The sequence below is a fragment of the Schistocerca nitens genome, chromosome 5 (assembly GCF_023898315.1).
Source record: "Schistocerca nitens isolate TAMUIC-IGC-003100 chromosome 5, iqSchNite1.1, whole genome shotgun sequence".
Classification (NCBI taxonomy): domain Eukaryota; kingdom Metazoa; phylum Arthropoda; class Insecta; order Orthoptera; family Acrididae; genus Schistocerca; species Schistocerca nitens.
This window is the reverse complement of record NC_064618.1, coordinates 519,307,567-519,326,516: the sequence shown is the minus strand read 5'-3', so window position 1 is coordinate 519,326,516 and position 18,950 is coordinate 519,307,567. Positions and strand designations below refer to the sequence as shown.

The 18,950-nt window shown below is 39.7% G+C and overlaps 1 protein-coding gene across 6 annotated transcripts in view; it reads left to right on the top strand.

Annotated features, from left to right (window-relative positions):
* Positions 1–18,950, top strand: part of LOC126260180 (laminin subunit gamma-1-like) — a 389,608-nt gene that overhangs the window by 317,794 nt on the left and 52,864 nt on the right. For all 6 annotated transcript variants that reach the window (XM_049957448.1, XM_049957449.1, XM_049957447.1 and 3 more), the window contains 2 exons: positions 4,738–4,975; positions 9,645–9,847. In XM_049957448.1, coding sequence (XP_049813405.1) covers positions 4,738–4,975; positions 9,645–9,847 — 441 coding nt within the window. The remainder of the gene's footprint in view (positions 1–4,737; positions 4,976–9,644; positions 9,848–18,950) is intronic.

The following is an 18,950-nucleotide window of genomic DNA, read 5'->3' as shown; positions in this document are numbered from 1 at the left end:
TCTGAAAAGTCATTCACCTCATGTATCCAGACATGACCACTGAACAAGAAATGTGATTCATCCACTTAAGCAACACATTTCCATTGATCCATGATTAATTCTTTATGATTCGATCACTGCAGTTGTAAATAACAATGTTGTGGGGTCAGCATAGGAACATATAGGGGTTATCTGCAAGGGAGCCCCATGTTCAATCCTGCGCTGTGAACAGTGTTCTCTGGAACACTTGTGTCTGCACCATTTTTGCACTTTGTTGTCAAATCTGCTACAGGTTGCTATCTACACTGCTTTAAAGAATGGGTAAGCCTCTGTCCTCCCTTTTCAGTGATGAGGCATGGATGTCCTACACCATATTACATACCCATGGCTTCATGGTCCTCCAGCCAATTTCCATAGATACCCACAAAAGTAGCTTGCATACAAGCTGACCAGCTTGTTTCCAAGTTTCTCATTCCAAGGTGCCAACATTCTCTTTTCTCAGTGTTCTACAACATAAAATATTATTCAAATCAATTAAGACACTTTTTTTGTTGTCAGTGCTACACTGTTTTAAGTGTCCTCCACTTTTTGCTGTAGTAATTCAGACTTTTCATGATGGCATGTTTGGATTATGTCCTATTCATGTGATAAGTTCAAATATTTTTCATTTAGTCAAGGACTGAAGGAGAAATCTACACTTACATCAGTTCCTCTTGCCCTTTACTCATCAGCTGTGCAGTATGAATTATCAGTAGATGACACATGCATTGAGCTCAAGTGTCATTACAAGGAAATGCTTCTCAGTCTGCATAGGCATTACTCCAGAAAACTCAACCAGTCACAAAAACAATTGAAATGCCATTTTCAGATGAATCTGAAACACCTGTTACTACACCAAAGGAGCTGAAAGGGACAGTTGACTTTTATGGTGGAGGTGACACTCAATTTATTTCTTGATTATACAAGCAGTGGTCTTTAGTAGCTAGGGAGTAATGTTGAGAAGCTACAGGGAGCTGCTAGTACATAATACTCTCCGTGCATGCAGTACAACATATGGTGAATTTTTGGTTGGAGGACACAACTGATGTAAATCCTACATTCAATTGAGTCTACTTCCAGGCCTAGATATTCCTCACTATGCTAGAGTATATATATTTTTGTTAATTGCACTTAGAGCCACTGTGTTGAAGTACTTTAAAATAGCACTTTAATTGTATCAAAATGTTTTCTGTTATTGATCTAGTGACAGTTGTATCATCATTGTAGTTAGTGTTTTGAGGTATTCATTGATTTAGTTGTTCTTGATATTGCTGATAATATCAAGGGCACCACTCACTTGGAATAGCAAATTATTGTATAGAAATAAGTCAAATAGTGTATTTATTACCACCATTGCCTTGGATTCTTAGTTCAGGGATAACTGTAGGTGGGTTCAATCAGAAGAATTAACCTCCAGCTAATTATGTCCATCAATTCTTTTAGGCAGGGAATCAAAGAAGTGTCTACCTCTGATTAGGCATTTATAGATGCTTTGCAATTCATGCAAATGCACAAATATACATTTGGCTTTTGCACCACTACTAGTTGTATAATCTCGTTGACTAGAACAGGCATTATTACTTGTTTCTGAAGACAACACAGTTGAACTTGCAAGTCTTCTCGTAATGCAAAATGAATTGGTTGAGGTTGATAGAAATTAGGTACGGCTGAAGACTTCATATTGATGTGTAGCATGAAGTCGTCAAGTATTGGTTTAAAAACTGAAACAAAACTGTTATAATGTATGTCTGGAGATTTATAAGGTATGAAATCTGGCACAGTATAATATAGTCTTTAATTTGGAATAAAAGGTAACAGAAACATCCAAAATAAGGACATTAATGCTGTAGGTATAGCTACCATGTGGAGAATTATACTGGGAAAAACTTTCTTGTATCCAGCAGATTCTGTGGTGTGACATTGTAATGTATCAACTAATTATTGTAATTTAACAGTCATCCTCTCACTTTGTTGTAAAGAATGTTGCATTTAGGTCTAGGTTTAAGGCAATCTCAGACTTCTTAACAGTAAGCTGTAACTGTCATGACACAGTCACTGGGAAACCTTGCCATCATTGATTGTGATGGATATATTTTACAAAGATACATTCACAAGCCTTGAGTAGCTACAGAATAATCCCAAGCAGAAGTCCAAACTGCTAGTATGTCACCCTCTACTACACTGTTCTTTTTTAATGAGAACACAGCTAGTCCAAGCCTATATCTAATGATTTTTCCAAGCTATCCACAAACAGTACTAAATCCTTAGCCAAATTCATAGTAAATCAGATGTATAAGTATTCACCTGAAGTGTAGTTGAAGCACAATGTGTTAGTAATCGTTATATATTTTTAATGCTGCATGACTGCCTAGGGGTCTGCCACCTCCATGAAAAACACGACCCCACCATAACACCACTGCCTTCGAATTTTACTGTTGGCATTACACACGCTGGCAGATGACATACACCTGGCATTCACCATACCCACACCCTGCCATCAGATTGCCATGTTGTGTACCGTGATTTGTCACTCTACACAACATTTTTCTATTGTTAAATCATCCAATGTTTACAATCCTTACACCAAGCGAGGTGTCATTTGGCATTTACTGACATGATGTGTGGCTTATGAGCAGCTGCTTGGGCTTGAAATCCAAGTTTTCTCACCTCCCGCCTAATTGCCATATTACTTGCAGTGGAATGTGATGCACTTTCAAATTCCTGTGTGATGGTCTGGATAGATGTCTGCCTATTACACATAACGACCCTCTTCAACTGTCAGCGGTCTCTGTCAGTTAACATACGAGGTCGGCCTGTACGCTTTTGTGCTGGACGTGTCCCTTCGTGTTTCCAATTCATTATCACATTGGAAACAGTGGACCTAGGGATGTTTAGGAGTGTGGAAATCTCAGATACAGATATATGACACAAGTGACACCCCATCACCTGACCACATTCAAAGTTCCTGAGTTCTGTGGAGTGCCTCATTCTGGTCTCTCATGATGTCTAATGACTACTGAGGTCACTCATATGGAGTACCTGGCAGTAGATGCCAGCACAATGCATCTAATATGAAAAACATATGTTTGTGGTGGTGTCCAGATACTTTCGATTACATTGTGTACCTACTTGGTTTTTATTGTTTGATTTTGCCACTGCAGATTGACTGCTTTGGGATAAACATTAGCTTTCACAAAAACAAAGATACTTTAATAGCCTTAATCAGTGGCAGTCCAAGATTATAATATGTACATTTAATATATAGCACTGGATCAGGTAGACTACTTTCTTTTTTTTTTTTTTTTTTGTATCTTATCTAAGGTCCGGCCCCGGTAGCTGAGTGGTCAGCGTGACAGACCGTCAATCCTAAGGTCCCGGGTTCGATTCCCGGCTGGGTCGGAGATTTTCTCCGCTCAGGGACTGGGTGTTGTGTTGTCCTAATCATCATCATTTCATCCCCATCGACACGCAGGTCGCCGACGTGGCGTCAACTCGAAAGACCTGCACCAGGCGAACGGTCTACCCGACGGGAGGCCCTAGCCACACGCCATTTCATTATCTTATCTAAGCATAGTATCTGTGAACAAGGTGTGCAGAAGGGAACTTGTGAATCTTATGATGAGACAAGTGATTAATGTGGAAGGTTAGTCAAACTTTATCATGGCTACCCCCCACTACTTCTTGCACTGAGTGTTGCTGCATGTTTTATAGCTGTACAAAACATGTACACAAGACAGACTGAATGAAATATGTAAAATGTGTATATACATAAACTCTTAACAGAAATGGGCCACTAGTTTCAATCAGCAACATTTATAAATGTATGTGGTAGCTGTGGAAAGTGAGAGCACACATTTCTTAGTCGAACACATTGATATGATCTTTTTTTAAAATACACATATCATGTTGAAATCAGCTGACTGTTTCCTTCTAGGAAGTATGTCCTGTTGAAGTGATCAGATGTATGCACTATTTCTGAAAATGCTGGACATCTACATAAGATAAACTGATATTATATCACCAGCAAAAGAAATGATTGGTGCCCTGTACATAAGATAGGAATGTGTTGAGAATGGTCTGGAGGTGACAATTAACAGAAACATAAATTCCACCAGCAGTAAATTTAAATGAGTTTGAGAACCTGAACAGTTGAACATCTATGCTTCTTCATCTGTCTCTGCTACCCATTTTCTATTTATTCTTTACTACATCAGTAACTTCAGTTCAAAGCAATTTATACATCTCTTGATTATAAAAGAGTCAGAGCAGTGATCCTCCCTTACAGAGATCATAGCTGTTGAAAAGGAGATCATAGAGGTAGAGAAAAGGTATTGTTACTTTCATGTTCACTAGTTTATTTCTGAAAGCATTAAGAATTAAATATTTTTGTGATGATTCCAATGTTACAAAATTTCTCATATTCAGAAACTATGATAATATGACAACCTAATCTGTTAATGACTCATCACAGAGGGGAATTAATAGAGACATTCTGTTTATAAATCCAATGTTTGCTGAATTTATCTCATATTCTGTGTCACTCTTAGACCAATATTTTACAGTTTATCTATTGCAGTGTTATACTGATTTTTGCCAAAACTTTAATTAAAGTGTTGTGTTGCACCTAGTTGGCATTGTTAAGGAGGCAGTCTGTAACCGCTTTTTGTCAGTAAATTGCAATATTGCATATTTTTATAAATAAATTTTCAATTTTTATAGGCTTCAGCAATCATTAGTGTTGCTATGGAAATGTGGGATGAAAACAGAGAATTATATAATAGCACAGCTGAAAATATTTCAAAATCAAATAATTTACTCAAACTTGTGGCTGGAAAGCAAACATTGGTTAACAGTATATATGACGAAATACAGGAAATTAATGCCAATGTTGATAGTACTGTTGAACTAGCATCTTCAACATACAAAGAAGTTGCTGATGCACACAAAAATATTCAAGGTAAAATAAATTTTGTAAGTCAAAGTAAAATACAAAGAACACCATACTGCACATTCTGATTAAATTTATATACTGGTTTGAAATTGACATAATTTAAGAAGTGCTCTATTTATTATGTCTGAGCAGGAATAACTCTGTCAGTTTTATATTTGGATTACACCTGGACACAGCACTGACTGTGTAGCTCAACAGTAAAATCATAGAACACTTCTGAAATTCATTGATGATCCTATAATTTGGCATAACATCATCACACTACTTTGCCTGAATAAATGTGGGCAACAAGCTTCTTTCCACTGTCCTTATGTTCTGTTTTCATGTTATTTCCTCTTCTATATGTACATATAGGTTTTACAAGCTGCCTTACAGTATTGGGCAGAGAGCACATTTGGTACCTCTCTGTCTTCTCCCCATTCACTGTTCCAGTCATGAATGGCGCATAAGGAAGAATGATTCTTGGTAAATCACCATATAAGCTTTAATTTCTCTGGTTTTCTCATTATGGCCATTTCATGAGACTTTTGTGGGAAATTGTAATATGTTGGCCAACTCTTCATATGATTTAATTCAAACCTATTTACAAATATGATGAATATTGTCCTAACTCTTTCACGTAGCTCTGATATTGTCACAGGTATCAACAGAAGTTAGATCAGATCACCCCCTTGCCATCTTGTTGTCATAATTATGACATTCTCTTTTGAGGATAATAACTTACAGTTATGTAGAATATTGTTCACCAATTTGTTACTGAGGATGAGAGATGGGTTAATCAGTTGATACCAGAAACTGAACAATAATCAAAGCTGTAGGTAGAAAGCAGTGGGCCTGCACAAAAAAAGGTGAAATTTATTTCATTTGACAAAAAGGTTACAGCCAGAGTTTTCTGGGTTGCAAAAAGGATTCTTGTTTTTAAATATTTTGAAAAGGCTTAAATCACAGTTCTACATGAGCCTTCTGGCAAATTAAATAAAAGAAATATGCAAGAAGAGGCCTGGACTTTAAAAGAGAATCACCATCCATTAAGACTGATGCACCTGCCCACAAAGGGCAAAAGGGGAATCTGAAGTGCATATTCTTGAAACATGCATTTTGTTCAACAGATTTTGCATCCTCTGTCTTCGGCTTATTTGCACACGTAAAGGGATTTGTGGTTGGAAAACAATCTGAGTCACTTGAAAAGTTTAAGGCTTCCATAGGCAAGCATATTGCAGATATTCCTGAATTTTAGTTTATAATGTAAATGGACAGATGAAAAAATCTACAAACCAAGCAATGAGTGGTAGGGGAACACACACACACACACACACAAAAGAATTTAACTTTTACAAGCTTTTGGAGCTAGTGGTTCCTTCCTCTGGCAGAAGAGTTGAAGGAAAAGGAAGAGGGATGTAGGAAAAGGACTGAAGAGGTTTAGGGAAAGGGGTACAGTTTACAAAAGTCACCCAGAACCCCGCATCATATGAGATGAGGAGGGAAGACTAATTGTAGGGGACTCTTCACCTTTCCATTATACCTTTAATCAGTAACACAAAGCAAACTTCATAAATCATCTGAACAGAAGATGGGAAACAAAAAGAGAGGTTGGTTCACAAAATATAAATTTATTAAATACGATTAAGAGCCAGGAAACTGGTAACCAATACTAACAACATATTAAGCAAATACCATGTGGGACCAGATTTATGGACTGTTATTAATGTCAACTGTGACAAGTATCTTGTTTGTCCTTATGTCTTTCAGTGCTCTGTTATATTGTTCTCACAGTATCATCACACCTCTCAAATTCATTCACTTCCTCTTCCCATTCCATAATATAGTCATAAAGTGTCTTTCCTTTATGTATCATTCCACCTTTCAGCCATCTGTTCTTTGCTTAGTACTGTCTGCCTGTCTGAGCTCTTGCTCTTCATACAGCTGCTTCCCTTTAGGTGATATCTCTCTTTCCGACAACTTTGCTTTTCTGCTTTCCACTTTCTGTCAGTATCATTTTTATGCATCTGTAGTCCCTTTTGCCTGGTTCATTTGCAGCATTTACACTATGAGAGTGTCTTATACATCATGTGGATAAGCTTGTAATTTCAATGTTTTTTCTGTTCATGCATTCAGTGAGATGATGGTCTGAGTCTAACTAGTTATAGTGAAATATGCAATCATACAGCTGCACGTCTTCAATAAATATTTTCTATTTATAAATATATCTGTAAAAGAATGTATACTGCCTGACAAATAAAAGTGAAGCAAGTAGAAGGGAAGGAGGAAACGAAATAAAACTTCATGATTTGAGAGGGTAGGTGATGTTGGTTATTACAAAATTGGGTTAAATTTACAAAGAACTTCACAGTATGATTCCACTTTTATTATGATTCTGTACCCCCTCTGGCCTGGATGCATCCACTAATTAAGTTGGGAAGTGTGTCAAAAAACGATTCTCTCCTCTTCTGAGGCTTGCTAACTGACAACTATTGTCACTGGTCTGTTAAATCGTACATAATGGCCTTGGGATGATTTAACATCTGAGCTGGTCCCTCAAATGTTCCATTGGGAACAGATCTGGTGATCTTACTGGCCATGGAAGTACTGCAACATCACACAGACAGTTCATAGAAACATGTTCCATTTGTGGTCAAGCATTGCCCTGTTGAGAAATTGCACCATCAAACTGTCACATGAGAGGTAACACATGAGGGTATAGGTTGACTGTGATGTGCTGTTGTGCAGTCATTGATTCCACAGTCACTACGAGTCATGACTTGAAGACATACCCAGTGACTCCCCACACCCTGACACTAGAGTAATACTCCCTCTCCAAAACATTGGAAGAAAGGAATTTCCCCCTGGTCACCATCATACCAGCGAACGATGCTCATATGGAATAGCATAAAATCGCAATTCATCATCGAACACAATATGACACCAGTCATCAGCAGTCCTTGCATCTTGATCATGGCACCATTCCAAACACAATTGTTTGTTTTTGGTTTTAACAGAAACCTATGAAGGAGACAATAATTCACTAGTCTGGCTGCTGCTAGTCTCTGACCAATGGTGGGAGATGATACAGATTGCTGCAGGGATTAAATTACTGGTTGTTGGATGGCAGGTGCAGTTGTGTAAGAGCTACAATCTGCATGGTGTAAAATACAGCTATTTTCCCTTGTGTTGGTCTGATGAGGTTGACTGGAACCTGCCCTCACGTTTACACGCAGCCTGACATTCAAATGCCCCACAAATATTGATGCTGCATGACATGACCAGACAGCCAAATCAAGACCCACTATGAGCCCCTTTTTAAACCCTGTCTGGCGCTGCTATCCTTCACAGTGGTCACTTAATATTGGACACTGTTCATGCTCTTACATACACTAGAGGCTGGTAACAAGACTAAACATGAACAGCTGGAAGGCACTCTGGTGCCTGTTTTACCTGTCATAGAGAATTGCAGCCCTAACAATTTACCTACCTATCATTTTTATGTATGTGTATGTAATTATGAGTGCTATTCAAGAATTGACCTCCATTTATTATCTAAACAAATGTGAATGAAGTTACAGAATTTGTTTTACAGTGCTATGAAAGTTCACATTCTAATTTCTTTTTCTACCTAGTTTCCAGGTATATTGAGACATTTGTTGTAGTGTTTGATGAGCTTTGAAATTCCTCAGTTGAAGAAATCTGCCCATCTGCACCCATCTGGCATTAAATTCCTGGCAGCCCAGAACTTTGGTAATCACTTTGTTCAGAAGACCATAACCAAATCAACAAAAAGCTCTGAGTTAGTGACTCTGTAGTTTTTTCTAACCCTTTTGTCAACCAAATGAATCAAATCTGCATTTATGATACTCAGTTAACAAATTTTCTCTTTATCATGGACTTCACCATTTTTGAACATATGCCACCCTCACTCATTCGGGCTACCAGAAATTTAATGCCATATGGGTGCAGAATTCTGCGACCAAAGCTCATCAGATGCTACAACAGTGCCTCAATGTAACTGGAAAAAAATGTGCAAAAATAAATTTGAGTATACTTTCACACTACTGTAAAACAAATTCTGTAACATCATGCTCATTTTGTAAAAAAAAAAAAAAATACTGAATGGAGGGAACTTGGTGATTAGCTCTCATACAGTGACTTCTGACTGTCTTCTACATGCTTCACTTTTTTTTGAAAAGCAGAGTATTTTGATGCTAAAACATGATATTGAATGCTAATGTAGGAGTCAAAGAATATATGTTCTTTACAGATTTTTAACTTTTAATTTTGAAATAAACATTGTATCAGCGGAGAAACGGCCACATACCCAGTGATGTAAAGAATTTAACAAATAATAAAATTAACCTCAGACACAAACTGAAATCATATTCTCTTGACTACTCCTTTTATACCAAACAGGAAATTCTCAATGTGTGTATAAATCACTGTATACAGAAAGAAAACTGGTCAGTATGTTGCCATTTTTTCTACTTAGAACATGTAACATCATGACTTGTTTTACTTAAATTGAAGGCCACAATTATAATCTATGGAACACGAAAATAACTAACCAGTAATGAACAAAATAATGAATATATGACTAATGTAAGAAAAACTGTATCTTTATGTAGTATGTCCAAAAACTGTTAGAGAAAAAAATATGATCCTTCTTATTCACTTCTTTGTTTCCTAGTTTTTGACAAGAATGTGCAACATCACAAGAAATTAGCTCATTCTGCAGTACTGAAGATCCCAAAAATAAAGCATGCAATCTTAAATTCACAGAAGATGACCACCAACATCAAAAATCATATAGAAGAATCTGAACTGCAGACTAATTATGCTTTAAAAATGGCCCATGATATTCAGCACACACATTCAACAAAAATTTCAGAGGTATGGAAATATAACATTGCAACACTACATTTAGTGTTAAGAACAAGATCTTGTTTCTTAAAAGAAACAACATAAATAAGAAAGAGTGGCTGTGATTCACCAGATGGACAAGAAGTTACCAGATTGAATACAAATTAGAAATAAAAATAAATATTGTGTTTAATTTATCCGATTTTTGTTGCAGTTATTAGGGGGGAAGGAGGGGGGGCAGGACAATAGGTAACCTCTAACCACAAAGGGTTACGCTAAACAGTGAACAGTCACTTTAAAAAAGGAGGGATTATTCTTGCTAAGCAAATGAACATGTGTTCTTCATTGGCAAATTATTCAAGTTTGACATCTTACCAACAATAACCACTGTTTTATATGTGGCTGTTTTGTGATAATTTGCTCATCTGTAAATCAGTAGCTGTCTCTCATGCATCCATTCATTTACTTATTATGTTCCTTAAATAGGTATTCATCTGAAGTACAGTTTTTATTGATGCAGAAGAAGTCAAGGTGTACTAATCTTTAACAATGACAGCTAAGAAGGTAATGAAAAGTAGGGCAGGGTGAGGGTGGGGGCATGGATTGAAAACAGTAGTGTGAGGAAGGACAACCATTCACCATATAAAGAAAGTGCTCAACAGAATAGAGACCTCATAAAGAAGGAGGTTATAGTCAACTTTCTGGTCACATAATATATGTGAAGAAAGAGTAAGATAGGGAAACATAAATGCAGAGAATCAGAGAGAGAGAGAAGTTAGGTGTACATACATGAGAAAAATGGATAAGTAACTAAAAACTGAGATATAGCTCTAACAATCACCACCATGACAGAGAACATAAGGGGCAGGAATGATAGCCATAACTAAAGGCTTTTTGCATTGCTGCTATACTATACAGGTCACACAACAGTTTCCCTGTAAATAAAAATTTTCTGGCACATGAGCACTTTGTCACATTGTTATGCAAACCGATGTTTAGGCTATCGTTGAAAACTGACAAAATAGTGGTCTATGTAACAACATGACAACATGGTCACATAACCAAAAGTTTTTTATTGGAGTTGAAAACGGCTATAGCAGCCTACCCTCACATGATTTTGTTGACACATTGTAAGCTGCTCCAAGTGGAAGACAAGTTTTGTTAGTGCTCCAATGGTTTTGCTGTTTTGAGGGGGATAGATTAACAATACCATGTTCATCTTTACATTCTGGAATAGAAGCTGTCACTAAGTTAACTAATTGCAAAATCCATGCATTTTGTGTATGTGTGTCTGTGTCTGTGTGTCAACATTTTGGTTTTCTTTATATATGAGTGGGACCACAATATTATTATACCAACCACCTGGCACAAAATATTAAAAGTAACGTTAGATGTTTTGAGTTCATAAATGCAGAACTGTGCACTATGAAGAAACATAGTATTGCATGATGACAAATCGGTGATTCCATTTTGTAGTCAGTCAACTCCTACAAATATGAACAGAATGACCATGTAGGTTCAGTCACAGGTAAAGCAGGTGGTTGACTTTAGTTAATTCATAGGATAGTGGGAAAATGCAGTCTACAAAGGAGATTGCCTCCAAAACATTTGTACGACCCATTCCAGAATATTGCTCACTGTGTTGGCACCATTATCAAATAGGACTAATAGGGAATATTGAATGTATATGAAAGTGGACAGCACAAATGGTACAGGTTTGTTGACTCATGGGAGAGCATAATGGGAATGTAACAAAACATGAACTGGCAGACAAATGAAGACAGATGTTAACAATCCCACAAATGGGTACTAGCAAAGGTTCAAGAACCTGTATTAAGTGAGGAATCTAGGAACATACTATAGCTCCCTACATATTACTCCCATAAAAAAGCACTCCATCTTCAGGCCACAAGTGGCCCATCAGGACCATCTGACTGCCATGTCATCCTCAGTTGAGGATGCAGATAGGAGGGGCGTGTGGTAAGCACACTGCTCTCCTGGTCATTATGATGATTTGCTTTGACCCGAGCCACTACTATGTGGTCGAGTAGCTCCTCAATAGGCATCACGAGGCTGAGTGCACCCTGAAAAATGGCAACAGTGCATGGCAGCTGGATGGTCACCCATCCAAGTGGCGGCCATGCCCGACAGTGCTTATCTTCAGTGATCTCACAGGAACCACTGTATCCACTGGGGCAAGGCCGATGCCACGTATCACTCCCAAGGAGGCCATATAAATATCATTAGACTAATTACAATGGACACACGTCTCATACTCCACATGGAAAGAAAAGAAATCCTGATAAATGGTACACTGGGAAATACCCTCTGCCATCCACTACACAGTGGAAGTATGGATGTGGCTACTAGAACTACAGGGCTGAGAACTTTCACTCTGATAATTACCTCACCTTACTTTCCTTCTAGACTTGACCTCTGTTAGCCCATGTTTTTCCTTTCATTGTGGTGCTTTCTGTAGTGTTGTATTTTTTATGTTTCTAATTTTATTTGTTTATTTGTTCTACCCTATTGTTTCTGGTGATCCTTCCTTTATACCTGCCTCTCTTCTTCCTCATATCCACATTTATAAGCAGTCAGTGTTGCAGTTGAGTGGAGGATGTACAATACACTTTACATCAGCGAATATGATTGCATCCAGGCTGTGGATGCCAGCCATATGTTATACAATATCCCCAAGTTCATACAGGCACAGAGCTTCTCATGTGCAAATGCACAAATATACCTTACGTGTCTTGGCAGAGGGGAAAACACAGTCACCAGGGTGCTGCCATGGGCAACCCACTGTTGATGGTAGAGGATTACTATCAGTTATTGCAGATATTAACAACAACAATATTATGCAAAGGATAGTTGCTACTCACCATACACCAGAGATGCTGAGTCACAGATAGACCAACCAAAAAGACTGTCACAAAATTAGCTTTTGGCCAACAAGGCCTTCACCAGAGATAGAAAACACACACATGCACTCATGAAAATGCACCTCACACACACATTACTGCAGTATCTGGCTGCTGAGGCCACTATGCAAGCAGCTGTGCATGCAGGGGATGCAACCAGGTGGTAGGGGTGAGGAGGAGACTGGGGCGGGGAGGGGGAAGAATAGCAGAATAGGAGTGGGAGATGATAAAGTGCTGCTTGTGGGAGCGTACAGGGACGAGGTTTAGAGAGGTAGGGCAGCTAGGTGCAGTCAGGAGGTTAGATAGTGGATGTGTGGGAGGGGGGGGGCAGGGTTGTAGAAAAGGAGGATGAGAACAGGGAAGGTGATGATACAGGGTACCCCTAGCTCCTTCCCTGTTCCCATTCCTGCACTCCTGCACATGCCCTGTATCCCGCAAGTGCACCTACAGTCTTTTAGCCTCTCTCCTCTCTTGCTAACAACCCCCCCCCCCCTTGTGTCCTCCATATAACCTCTCGACTGCACCTAGTTGCCCTACCCTCCCTCCAACTTGGCCCTGGATGCTCACACAAGCAGCACTTTACCATCCCCTACTACCCCTCCCCCTCCCAGCCTCAGCCTCCTCCTTACCCCTACCACCTGTTTGTATTTCCCATCATGTGCAGCTGCTCACAGTATGGCCTCAGCAGCTAGAGACTGTAGACATGTGTGTGTGAGTTGCATTTGCGCAAGTGTTCATGTGTGTATATTCCAGCTCAGACAAAGCCCATGTTGACCAGAATCTAATTTTCTGACAGTCTTTTTGGTGTGCCTATCTGCGACTCAGCACCTCAACTACATCGTGAGTAACAACTGCCTTTTTCATAGTATTGGTACATCCCATCTGGGTTATTAACAACAATGCACTGATCCACAGTGCAGAATATTGTCATGTAGAAGAAGGTGTAATTAGATGAATGACGAACACTAACTTCACTTAACGAAGGTTTATTCAGCATTTGCCCATACAAGAGTGTGGAGCAAACTACCTCCAGCCAGAACAGATACAGTATATACAGGGTGGTCCATTGATTGTGACTGGGCCAAATATCTCATGAAATAAGCATTAAACGAAAAATCTACAAAGAACAAAACTTGTCTAGCTTGAAGCGGGAAACCAGATGGCACTATGGTTGGCCCACTAGATGGCACTGCCATAGGTCAAACAAATATCAACTGCATTTTTTAAAAATAGGAATCCCCATTTTTTTATTACATATTCATGTAGTACGTAAGGAAAAATGAATGTTTTTGTTGGACCACTTTTTTCGCTTTGTGACAGATGGTGCTGTAATAGTCACAAACATATGGCTCACAATTTTAGACGAACAGTTAGTAACAGGTAGGTTTTTTAAATTAAAATACAGAACGTAGGTACATTTGAACATTTTATTTTGGTTGTTCCAATGTGATACATGTACCTTTGAGAACTTATCATTTCTGAGAACGCATGCTGTTATAGCGTGATTACCTGTAAATAACACATTAGTGCAAGAAATGCTCAAAATGATGTCCATCAACCTCGATGCATTTGGCAATATGTGTAACGACATTCCTCTCAACAGAGTAGTAGTTCACCTTCCGTAACGTTCGCACATGCATTGACAATGCGCTGACACATGTTGTCAGGTGTTGTCGGTGGATCACGATAGCAAATATTCTTCAACTTTCTCCACAGAAAGAAATCTGGAGACGTCAGATCCAGTGAACGTGTGGGCCATGGTATTGTGCTTCGACAACTAATCCACCTGTCATGAAATATGCTATTCAATACCGCTTCAACCGCACGCGAGCTATGTGCCGGACATCCATCATTGCATTCTGTCATGCAGTGAAACATCTTGTAGTAACATCAGTAGAACATTACGTAGCAAATCAGCATACATTGCATCAGTTAGATTGCCATCAATAAAATGGGGGCCAGTTATCCTTCCTCCCGTAATGCCGCACCATACATTAACCCACCAAGGTCGCTGATGTTCCACTTGTCGCAGCCATCATGGATTTTCCATTGCCCAATAGTGCATATTATGCCAGTTTAAGTTACCGCTGTTGGTGAATGACACCTTGTCGCTAAATAGAATGCATGCAGAAAATCTGTCATCGTCCCGTAATTTCTTTTGTGCCCCAGTGGCAGAACTGTACACGATGTTCAAAGTCATCGCCCTGCAATTCCTGGTGCATAGAAATTTGGTACGGGTGCAATCGATGTTAATGTAGCATTCTCAACACCGACATTTTTAAGAGTCCTGATTCTTGCTACTGATGTGCGGATTAGCCGCAACAGCAGTTAAAACACCTACTTGGGCATCATCATTTGTTGCAGGTCATGGTTGATGTTTCACATGTGGCAGAACACTTCCTGTTTCCTTAAATAACATAACTATCCGGCAAACGGTGCGGACACTTGGATGATGTCATCCAGGATACCGAGCAGCATACATAGCACACGTCCATTCGGCACTTTGATCACAATAGCCATACATCAACATGATATCAACCTTTTCTGCAATTGGTAAATGGTCCATTTTAACACGGGTAATGTATCATGAAGCAAATACCGTCCGCACTGGCGGAATGTTACGTGATACCACAAAGTTATACGCTTGTGACTATTACAGTGGCATCTATCACAAAGCGGAAAAAGTGGTCCAACTAAAACATTCATATTTCTTTATGTACTACACGAATATGTAATAAAAAATCAGGGTTCCTATTTAAAAAAACGCAGTTGATATCTGTTTGACCTATGGCAGCGCCATCTAGCACGTTCAACCATAAAACCATCTGGTTTCCCCTTCAAGCTAGATGAGTTTTGTTCTTTGTAGTTTTTTCGTTTGATGCTTATTTTGTGAGATATTTGGCCTGGTCACTATCAATGGAGCACCCTGTATATGGCTACAGAACATTCTAACCATTTGTGGATACTTCTAGAATGTACTTGAACCGAATATAGAAATTAAAATTGTACAGTCCAGATGAGTTTTGAATTCACGACACTCCATGCAACAGTGTAGTATCATAACCACTACACCCTAGTGCTACTCAGCTTCTTCTGCAACATTGCTCCCTCCTTAAGTGAACAGCATCACGGTGTTGCGTTCTTCTAGTCTGGGAACGAGTCATCGGTCCTGCATACTCCGACTCCTTATGATTGATTCTCGCCCTGATGGTGATCTTCTTAGAACTTGCTTTTGCTGCTTCATCATCTTTCTGATTCGAATTTACCCTGGGTTGCAGGATCCTTATAGGTCTTCATTCGAAGGACATGGACCATATCTCTGATCTTTCTTCATATTGTGTTCGGGTCGAAATCTTCAACTTCATAAGTAACATCAGACAACTGTCTTACAACCTTATAAGGTCCAAAGTAGCGCCTGAGGAGATTCTTAGAGAGACCAACCTTCCAAACAGGAGTGAAGATCCAGACAAGGTCACCAGGCTGATAGACAACAGGGCGGTGGCTCGTGTCATACCTTCAGCGATCATTTTCTAGAGCCTGTGGCGCGCGGAGTCCAGCTAACTGCCAAGCTTCCTCAGCTCTGGTTAATACCTGGATGATGTAGTCATCGTCCAAATCGTCAGGATGTAATGGAAACACAGTGACCATCATCATAGCCAGCCCATGTCCACGCACCAGGAAAAATGACGTAAGTCCTGTGGTGTCTTGTTTCGTGGTGTTGTAGACAAATGTCATGAAAGGTAGTACCTCATTCCAGTTGCTTTGCTCAACATTGATGAACATTGATAGCATGTCAGCCAAGGTCTTATTAAGGCATTCAGTAAGCCAGTTAGTTTGTGGATGGTAGGCAGTCATCATGTGATGAGTAATGTTGCACCGACATTTTATTCTGTCACAAGATTTGATTGAAAAACTTTCCCTTGATCCGTAATTAACGACCTCGGGGCACCATGTTTTAATACAATGTCTTTCATGATGCATTATGCTACCTCAGATGCTTTTGCTGTTTTCACAGCTTTTGTAATGGCATAGCATGTCAGATAATCAGCGCAAACAATAACCCATCTATTGCCACTAGCAGACATTGGAAATTGTCTGAGGAGGTCAACCCCAACACGCTGGAAAGGCGTTTCAGCTGGTGGAATTGGTATGAGTTGACCAGGTGGTTTCTGAGGAACTGCCTTTCTCCTCTGACACTCTCGACAGTGCAACACATAGTGACTGACACTCCTAAATAAACCTGGCCAGAAATATCTCTTGTAGATTCTATCGTATGTCTTAATAAATCCTAAATGTCCAGCCTCAGATGTGTCATGGAATTTCTGTAGAATATCTAAGCGCACATGTTTAGGAATCACTGGTAGCCACCTCTTTCCAAATGGATCAAAGTTTTTCTTGCAAAGTAATCCTATTAACTACCTTAAATTGTCCTTTCACATCCTCTGACTGATTTAAGGCAAGCATAATTTGAGATATCTTGGCGTCCTTCTTCTGCTCAGCAGAGAGATCCTGGAGTGCAGTGAGACAGTCACTATCTTCATCAAAGCCTTGATGGTCTTGCACAGGGTTTCTTGAGAGACATTTGGCATCTTGGGGTTTTCTTCCACTTTTGTACACTATGGTAATGTCATACTCTTGAAGACGTAGTGCTCACCTGGTGAGTCGTCCTGCTGGATCCTTAAGACCTGTCAACCAACAAAGTGAATGATGGTCTGTAACTACTGTGAATGACCTTCCATAGAGATACTGTCAAAATCTGCACATGGCCCAGATCTCTTTCTGTAGTTGAGTAGTTTCTCTCGGCTTTTGTAAGTGTCCTAGAAGCATAGGCTATAACTTTCTCTTTTCCATCCAAAATTTGCACCAGAATAGCACCGATCCCATACCCACTGGCATCTGTGTGTAGTTCTGTAGGTGCTCTCTCATACAGACCAAGTACCGGGTCAGTTGAAACTTCCTGGCAGATTAAAACTGTGTGCCGGACCGAGACTTGAACTCGGGACCTTTGCCTTATTCATCTTCGTCGCCCCGGGTTTGGTGTCAGCTAAGATCGGTCTGCTGTCTTCTGGTGCGGGAATCATCAAATATCCACCGCCTTTCTTGACAATAGCGCACCACATGTCCCGGTCGTCCACAGTGGAAACATACTGGTTGGCTATCCTGGGTCCTCCAGATGTCGGTCTTCCTTGGTGCCCAAACAGGTTCCTCATGCAGCATTATAGGAATGTAACTCCACCTGGGTTTTGACTTTTTCACCATTTAAAAGGAAAATGAAGGACGAGAGCTTGGGTTCAATGTCTGTTCCACTTCCTCCCTTATGACCTCCTGAAGTGTCTCAGTTTCTGCTCGCCGTGCAATCCAAGTGCCTTCTGGACTTCCTTTCTCATTATCTGACAAAGAACACTTGTGAAATCAGTTGCTTCCTCCATCACAGACATCGATACGATGTTTGGAAGCTGCTCAACTTCTTGTGTGTAATTCTTTTTTGATGAATTGTCTCTATATACTGGCACCATTTTTGAAGTTGTCTGCTGTCGAAACCTCCTTCAGGGGTAGGGCTTGATACATATCCTCAGCAGCACCCTTCATGAAATGTGCAACCTTATCTTCCTCCTCCATTCTAGGATCCACTATTTTACACAGCTCCAAGATGTCTTGAATGTAGGATGCTGTCATTTCTCCTGGACGCTGTGCCCTGCAGTTTAATTTATTCTCAGCCTTACACTTCTGTCATTGTGTGTCACCAAAATACTTGCCCAACTCCACCTGTAATACTTCCCAGCTTGTGAACTTCTCCTTGTTGTTCTCATACCATTGCTTGGCAGTGCCCTCCAAGTAGAAAAATATGTTAGCCGAACACACGGTGTCATACCATTTGTTAAATTTGGCTATACACTCATATATCTTCAGCCAATTGTTTGGATCTTGGCCATCATCACCAGAGAACCCAGAAGGATGTCTCATGTGGTGGCATACAGTTGCTGTCATCATAATGTACTCTTCTTCTTCTGTCTCTGATAGATTGCGATCTGTTGAATATGGCTCGAACTCGGGTTTCTCGCCACGTGAATGGTGGCTGTGTTGTGGCCTGATGGGAGCCACTGTGTCATTGATAATGTGCACTATCACAAGTTCCAATACCCAGCACCTCCACCAGCATAATGTCATGTAGACGAAGGTGTAATTAGATGAATGACAAACAACTTCACTTA